We start from the raw sequence: 8503 nt of genomic DNA, 5'->3' as shown, positions 1-8503 counted from the left end.
AGAAAGAAAGAAAGAAAGAAAGAAAGAAAGGAAAAAGCAGCAGAATAAAAAGAAGCAGAAGCAGGAGGATGGAAAGAAAGAAAGAAAGAAAGAAAGAAAGAAAGAAAGAAAGAAAGAAAGAAAGAAAGAAAGAGGAAGAAGGGAGGGAGGGAGGGAGGGAAAAGGAGGAGGAGGAGGAGAATGTGGAGGAGGAGGAGGAGGAGACGACTTATCAAAGGTACTGGAAATTATTCAGAGAGATAGAAATAGCCATTTTTCATTTTTTGATGTTGTTTGCTTCTATTATTTAAGCTTCACATACCTGAGCTCCATGACTTACTAAAACACTTGCGCAGGGCAGATGACCTCTGAGGCATGCTTCATGGAGTGGAGACACGTGATCTGCTGTGATGATGTTTACAGGCCAGCCCTGAAAGAAGAGAAATCGGCTCAAAATGTGGTATAAGGCAACAGTACCCTCGGGTTGGTTCTCAAATGTAATTACAGTACTATGTGAATTCTTCAAAAAGTTAAGTTGTATGGTTAGATAAAGCAGTCTACTAACATACTGTAATTTAAAAACAAAAAAGGCAAGAAGAGCCCATCACACAGTGAGAGCCTAACAGTGAAAGCCAAAGGTAATGGCTTTACCATGCTCTGCTGGGGCTGGCAATTCAATGATTTCACTGTTGATTATGAACTTACTGCTGGAATACTTGCCATTCTGTTCAATTTAACAGGATGCATCACCAAGCATTTACTAAGGACAGGTATGAGATAGGATGGTGAAGGAAAGAATAGGATGAGCCTCTGCTTGCCTAGCTTACATGTGTTAAGACTGGGGAGCCTCCCAGTGACTCTTGTCTGCTGGTGGTAACATCCCATGTGATCTCCTCCCCTTTAGTAGGGGATTTGCTGATTCTGCCTCTTCTTCCTCCTTCATTCTTCCTTTTCCTCTTCCTTCTCCAGTCTTCCTCACCTGCCCCCTCCTTATCCTCTCCTCCTCCTGTGTTCTTCCTCTACTTCCTCTAGTATTGCCTTCCTCCTCCTCCCTCACCTGTGCTTCTCTCCCTCAACTATTCTTCCTCTACTCTTCCTTCCCCCATTCAATTCCTCTCTTTACCTTCTCTTTCTTCCACTTCCTCAGCATCCCTTTGCATGCACTAAGGCACTACTCTGTCACCAAGCCTGATTCCTAGCAAATTTGATTCTAATTAAGAAGATATGCAAAGAGGGTTGTTTCCAAGATTAAATGTCAACCTTTATTTGGCAAACTCTCTCTTTAGTGTTAGCATCACCTCTTGGCTTATTCTACTTAAAGTCCTCGACAAGAAAATGAGGTGGCCCCCACCCAGCAACCCACCAGGAAGTGAGACCTTCAGTCCAACAACTCAGGAAGAATTGGATCTTGTTAGCAGCTGCCTCAGTCAGCTTGGCTAGACCGATCTTCAGTATAGCAAGCCATAAAATGACTGAAGTTTTCAAGAGTCCCTGCCCCAGCAAATGTTGTCCAGATTCCTGACAGTCTATAACAAACCCACATGGTCTGCTGTTTCATGTTACTAACTCTGGGCCACTTTGTTTTTACACAGCATGTGGTGTGGGCCAAGTGATACAGAGCCAATGCACTAGGTGAGCCTCTAGATTAAAAAGTCCCCAAATCAAAGGGGCAATTGCATTTCCACACTAGGCCTTTGGAATCTTGAAAAGAGAAATATCTGCATGTTTAGCCTTAGGATCCATCACCCTCTGGGGATACTTGTTGTCCAGGAGATGATAGATCATGAATCAAATCCAAGAAAAGAGGTTCAGGAGTAGCTCCACAGCCACAGCCCCACTCCATGTTAGAACACATTGTCCTGGGAGACATGGACACAACAAAAGTACTTTTTAATTTAGATATGTTTTGGGTTGTTTTTAATTTCATGTGTGTGTGTATGTGTGTGTGTGTGTACATGTGTAAAAGATGTGTTTTAGGTGTGCAGATGTGACATAGACACACAATCTTCCTTATGCCCTAGAGACAGGGACTCTCACTAAACCTGAGGCTTGACTGGCAGTAAGAAAGTCCAGTAATTCTTCTGACTTTTCCCTGCCTACCCCAGTAGTGATGAGGTTGCAGGTGCATGTGACCAACCACGCTTTTCCCATGGGTTCTGGAGATTTGAACTCAGATCCTCATATATGTATAGCAGATGCTCTTATCCACTGAGCTATCTCTCTAACCCTTGTACATGGTTAATTTAATTAATGGCTCACATATAAGTTGTAAGTTTTCTTCCTGGAACAGTATAAAGTTGCCCAAAATTGCTCCAATAAAAGGCCTCAGTCTCCATTAATTCCAACACATATTTTTCTACTTCTTGAACATTTATGACATTATTAGCCTGTACATTTGGCCTTTACCTTCTGGTCAACAGGATAACACATTTTGAGATATCAAGTCACTCTCTGCTTACATTCCAGTATCCAGGGGCTCCGATCCAGAGCCTAGGAAAAGGTTCTGGGAGACTCACCATAATATGCTTGTAAATGAGAGGCTCCAATGCCCTTCACAGTCTTTCTCCATCCCTCTTCTTCTGTTTACAGGGAAGAAAGATACTGCATTTTCCCTCCCCCCAGAACCTCAAATCCCATGAATCCTCAGAACATGGCTCTCAGTGTCCAGGCACAGGAAGAGCTCACCTGATTGAACTTATTCCTTCCCAAGTATCACCATACACTTCATAACATAGCACTTGGTATTGGACTATTTCCAGTATCATTCACTTGGGAATTGTTTCATTTTAGGGAAAGCAGCACCCCAGATCTTTTGGGTTGGTTTAGTTTCCATTCTCAGAGTTCTCTTCTCTATTTAATCTGTCCCACTTGCTGGCCCACTAGCACTTGGGGGCAGGTGGAATTCATGACAAAACTGTTAACTGCAATTTTAGGTCTGGCGGCACAGGCCTGCCATTCCAGCTGCTTGAGAGACAGAGATGGGAAGATCAAAATGTCAAAGCCTGCCTGGGCTGCAGAGCCAAGTTCAAAGGCTAGCACCAGTAACTTAGTAAAACCCTGACTGGGAGGGAGGAAGGGGCTGACAGCATAGTTCAGTAGTAGATTGCCTGACAAGCATGTGTAAGGCCTTAGGTTCAATTTACACACACACACACACACACACACACACACACACACACACACAATGAAAGACAATTGTCCTTTTAAAGGAAATTTTTAGTTAGTTTGTTAATATTAAAAAGTAGTCCTCTAGCTATGACCGCCACTTCAAAGCCAGCCTTTAGGTACTTGTATATAAACCCATGAAAGCACAAGCACAAGGCAACACAAAAATTAGCCCCAGTGCGAAGCATTTCCCCACACATTACATATTCACATTGCAACGGAGTTCCTTTAAATCTCCTGGAAGCTTAGGGCCTTAGAGCTGATCAAGCCACAGCTGTGCCTTCAACGATTTTGTAATCTAACTAATTGATAAATCTGAATCATATAACATCAGGGGGTAATTTCTAACCAATCACCTCACAGCGTTTAGTCCATAGGAGGATCTGCATAAAGAACACATATTGACTGGACAGCTCATTTTTAATGGTTCTATTATCATTTGCCAACTCTTCACAGCCCATGGCCACACACTGGTTTTGGTAGGTTGTTGGGGTTGTACAGGATCAGCAACTTGACCAACACAGTGCTCAATCCCCTGAAACATTCTATTACAACACAAAGTGTCATATGTCCACCTACACAAAGCCTAAAGACCACAAAGACCTTTAGGCTTGCCAGATTTCATGTCCATGGTTTCCAGCTCCTTCTATACTCAGCAGAAAAGAAGCTGATGACCTGCTTCCCTCAGGTTCTCTCCCTTCCTACTCAACCAAGGCAATCACAGTCATTTCATGTGGCATTCCTATGCCCCTTCTCCCCACCCCTAAGGTCTACCAGTACCTTCCATGATCTTCCTTTGCTGTGTTTTTTTTCTCTGGAAAACAAATGTATGAAATTGCTCTGATAGCCCTTGGACTTATGGGGCCCCTACTTCACCATGTCATCTACTGTCTTTCCTGTACCCATTTACCCATTCTCCAGTTCTGTCCCCATCAGACATACTTCCCAAAGCCTCTGCCAAGCCATCATTCAATACCCTCCATCCTTTCACTATCCCTACACACACACACACACACACACACACACACACACACACACACACAACTATGCATTTCTTTTTCCCTTACCTGATATTCCTCTCTACCATGCATTCTTGCCTAAGCTTCTCTTAATGATCTTAACAATGGAAGGGGAAATCCACTGGAGGATGAGAGGCTTTAATTGAGATTGGAGGAAAGATGGTCAAGATGGAAGGTCCACCAAAAACCAAAACTAAGACTTATGCAAATGTCATAAGCAAACCAGGATTGTATGGGAATGCTGTAAGCAAACCTGCTGCTTTGTAAGCGCCACTGAAAAGAAAAGAAAAATAAAGATCACCAGTGGCTTCTTCATGAAACCTAATATGCAGTGCTCAGTGAGCAAAGCAGATTTTGCTGTTTATTCATTTTGCCCTCCAGAAACCTTTCCTCTGGCTTCTAACATAAGTTTTTACCTGAATTCCATCTTTAGAGCATGGGTTTCTCTCTTTCAAAGACTCTGTTCTTTCCTCTGTTCCTCTCCCAGCATTGGCACTTCCCCAAACATTTTGCCTCAATTTTTTTCCTTTTCTCGACGTTTTTTTCTACATTGCTTTCATGTGGATACACGCAAACACACACACACACACACACACACACACACACTACAGTCATCCCTGGTACATTTTATAATACTAGACCAAGACATAATTACCTAGGGACCCAACTAGCAATAATAACTCAGCCTTTTCAAAAAAGTAGAAAGAACGAAAGAACGAAAGAAAGGAAGGAAGGAAGGAAGGAAGGAAGGAAGGAAGGAAGAAGAAAGCAAGCCTTGTCAATCTTAGTTCTCTCAGTGGCATTAAGATCTTGATTATCTCTACAACTCAGGAGTCACAATGGCAGAATGGTCCCTAAGTTCATATACCAGTACCAACATCAGGATCTACCAAGCAGTATGACTAGCAGTCAGTGACTTAGCCCTAAGCCTCAATATGCTCACAGGTAAAATGGCAAAAATTACACCTGCCTGCTAAGATTCTTATGAAGTCTGGAAAATAATGGATGCAAAAGTTTAGCACTCAGTAATTGGCAGGCCATTCCTATCTGGAATTTCTTCTTCTTTCTCATTTAGCCTTCAGCCAGTTGCCAGCTCCTAATTGCAAACGATTGTCCTTGTTTCTGTCCTGATCTTTCATTAGTCCTTTAAAGATCCCAGTAGGTATTTGTGCTGGCTAAAGTTAAATCAACTTGACAGCAGCTAAAGTCATTTCAAAAGACAGAACTTCAACTTTAAAACAAAATGCCCCAATCAGATTGACTTGTGGACAAGCCTTATTGCATTTTTCTTGATGATCGATGTGGGAAGGTGGAGCTCACTGTAGGCCATGCCACTCTTAGCACGTGGTCCAGAGTGCTCTAAGAAAGCAGGTTGAGTGAGGCAGAAGTAGCAGCCAGTAAGTAACCTTCCCCCTCGCCCTGTGCATCAGTTCTTGCTTGTTGGTTCCTGCCCTGACTTTCCTCATAGATAAACTGCTGCCTGGAAGTGAACACTGAAACAAACCTTTTCCTCCCCAAGTTGCCTTTGGTGATTGTCTTTTATCACAGCAACAGAAAACCCTAAACAGGCAGGTAGGCTTATTCAATTTTCTGAGGGATAAAAATCTACCCTTCCCTACTTGCTTGTGGTGAGAACTTACCAAGTAGCTACTTGGTTTTGACTACATGGAGGAATCACATAGAAGCTTTCAAAAAGTCTCAGTAGCCAGGCTGTATGATGGCAACAAAATGAAGGGAAGCTCAATTCAGCTGGCAGGTTGATTGGTTGGTTTACTGCTGTAATATACAGGGTTGAGCCTTGGCCCTGTCATTCTCTTAGGCAACTGGTCTATCACCGAGCTATATCGGAATCCCTTTTTGACTTCTTTTTTTTTGTCTCTTATTTCCATTTTCATGTTTGTGATGCTGTTGCTGTTGATGGTGGTGTTGTTGTTGTTGGTGGTGGTGGTGGTGTGTGTGTGTATGTGTGTGTGTGTGTGCGTGTGTGCATGCACATGTGCATGTTTGCATAGGAGTGAGTGGACATGTGTGGATACATGTGCATATAGGTGCACTTACTTGTAGAGGCCAAAGGTCCAGAATGAGTCTTAATCGTTCTTCCTCCTTATTCACTGGAGGGGAGTCTACCAATGAAACCCAGAATTTGCTGATATGACTAGTTTTGCTAGCCAGCTTGCTCAGGGGATCGAGTCTCTGCTTGTGAGGGTGGAATTCCAGGTAGGCTACATCTGCACCTGGCATGTGTATGGGTTCTGGGATGCAATCTCTAGCCCTTCTGCTTGGGCTGAAAGGACTTTAACCACTGAGCTGTCTCCCATACAACTCTGGCCCTCTTTAAAAAATGGCAGATAAGGGCTAAGCTGTTCAGACTGGGCTTCAACACCGTCTGTAAGCTATGGTGGTCTTGAACTTATAGTTCTCTGCTCCAGAGTATCTGACCTTACACGCTTGCATTACCAAGCCCAGTGATGAGTCAGCAGTTTTAAAGGCTCATCTCAAACAGCACCCTATGGGAATTCTAAGCCAAAATCTGGAGGAAAAGCGACCAAATTAAGTTTGCTGTTATATCTATGGCAGTTTAATTACTTTCTGCTGCCCTAACAAACCACCATTGTCTTTTTAAACATTTTTTAATTGAAGTAGAATTGATATGTTAAACAACTCACAGATTGTGTTACCTCAGTGAGTCACCACAAAGAAAATACAGCTGTGTAACCACCGTATAGGTAAAGAAAAAAAAAAGTCAGATACTACCCAGATTACTCCCACCTCTGGTACCCAAAGGGTTTGCTGAGCTGATGTCTAACACTAGACATTCAGTTTTCTCTCATGTGTTTAACATCTCATTAACAGACTCAGGAAGCATATGTTCTGTTCATGTGTTTGCCACTTTTACTCAACATGTTGGTCAGATTCATTCATCTACTTTCACTGCTGTGTGTATGTGAGGGTTAACAGAATCTATTCTTCCTTGACAGCTTGCCTTTGGACCTGGTCATGTGATTTATCTACCCGGTTCAATGTCAGCAGATGTGGCATATGCCGAGATTAGAAGCATTCTGTCTTTAGATGGTTCAGCTTGCCCTGCTATGCAACAGCTTTTTGCCAAGAAAAGAAAAGCCCTCAGGCAGCCAGAGGTCAAAGAAGGATGAGAGACATGTGTGCCACAGCTTACAGCTGAGCCCAGCCAAGTCAAGCTTATGTCAACTGACTCAAACATGCACTGCGGGAAGCCATGGCAAGGCCTTACTCTTGGCAAACACTCATCCTTGGCTCTCCTAGTCTTCTTTCTGCTTATCTTCTATGATTCACTTGTCAGTTTTCAGAACTTCAAACAAGGCCTCATAGCAACCCACCTTAGTAAGCCTACCTCCTGATCTTTAGATTTAGCCAACATCCTGCTAGATAGATGTTTTTATAACCCCTGGTAAAGGTAAGGCTTTGTGAGAACAACAGGTATAATTTAGTTAGACCCCACAGCTGCAGCTAGCCTCCTCCACCTGCAAAACACTCTTTCCTTTCCTACCCCTCCCCATAACCTGTTTTCAGAGTATATAACCTGTGTGAACAATAAAATCTTTGCCAGCTTGATCAGACTTCTTGACTTACTGTGCCTTTTTATTTTCTCACGACAGAATGCCCATACACATCAAATGAAAATAAAATAGAACAGAAAATACAAATAAAGCAATGGACACATAAAGGCTACAACGATCATTTTTCATACTATCCAAATAGCACAAATATTCTTTTAACCCAAGTAAACTAACTTCTTTTAAATAAGTCATGTGATAGAATCTATTTATAATAGGCTGTTGCTTCCAAAAGTACCTTAACACAGTGGCTTGGGGTAGTAAAAATTTTTCTTTGGAAATAATTTTCTTATAGATGAATTTGTCCTTTTAAATAGGTCCATGAAGTTGAGATGTTTCCTGAGCTCACTTCTATCTTTCACTGCTTTTATGTGTCCTATTATTAATAGCATTATGATCCATAGCAATCACAGACATCTTCAGTGAATCACAATTATTAAGAAAGTCTCACCCTGCTTAGAAATCATGGCAGTTTCGAAACCACAGCTGAAACTTTAACAAACAAATCTAAGAGTCCACATGTTATTACATCACACATTTGTTTCAATATTTTGAAAAGTTTTCCATGATTTGTATCTTAAGAATTTAAAAACTTTTTTTTGATAATGTGTCCATAGATTTTGCAGGATTGCAACAGAGTAAAATATATTGTTCTGTAAAAGGTCCTGAGTTCTACCCCCTAGCTACAGATAAGCCTGCACAAGACACAAGACACACACACACACACACACACACACACACACACAC

The 8503-nt window shown here is 42.1% G+C and overlaps 1 protein-coding gene across 1 annotated transcript in view; it reads right to left on the bottom strand.

Annotated features, from left to right (window-relative positions):
• Asb9 (ankyrin repeat and SOCS box containing 9) overlaps window positions 1-8503 on the bottom strand; it is a 37092-nt gene that overhangs the window by 9240 nt on the left and 19349 nt on the right. Inside the window, exon 4 of the mRNA XM_028762168.1 lies at window positions 302-409. Within this exon, the coding sequence (XP_028618001.1) occupies window positions 302-409 (108 nt within the window). The remainder of the gene's footprint in view (window positions 1-301; window positions 410-8503) is intronic.

The sequence above is a fragment of the Grammomys surdaster genome, unplaced genomic scaffold (assembly GCF_004785775.1).
Source record: "Grammomys surdaster isolate TR1022 unplaced genomic scaffold, NIH_TR_1.0 131, whole genome shotgun sequence".
Classification (NCBI taxonomy): Eukaryota; Metazoa; Chordata; class Mammalia; order Rodentia; family Muridae; genus Grammomys; species Grammomys surdaster.
Note: the sequence above shows the minus strand (reverse complement) of the source record. Positions and strands in the feature narration are given on the sequence as shown.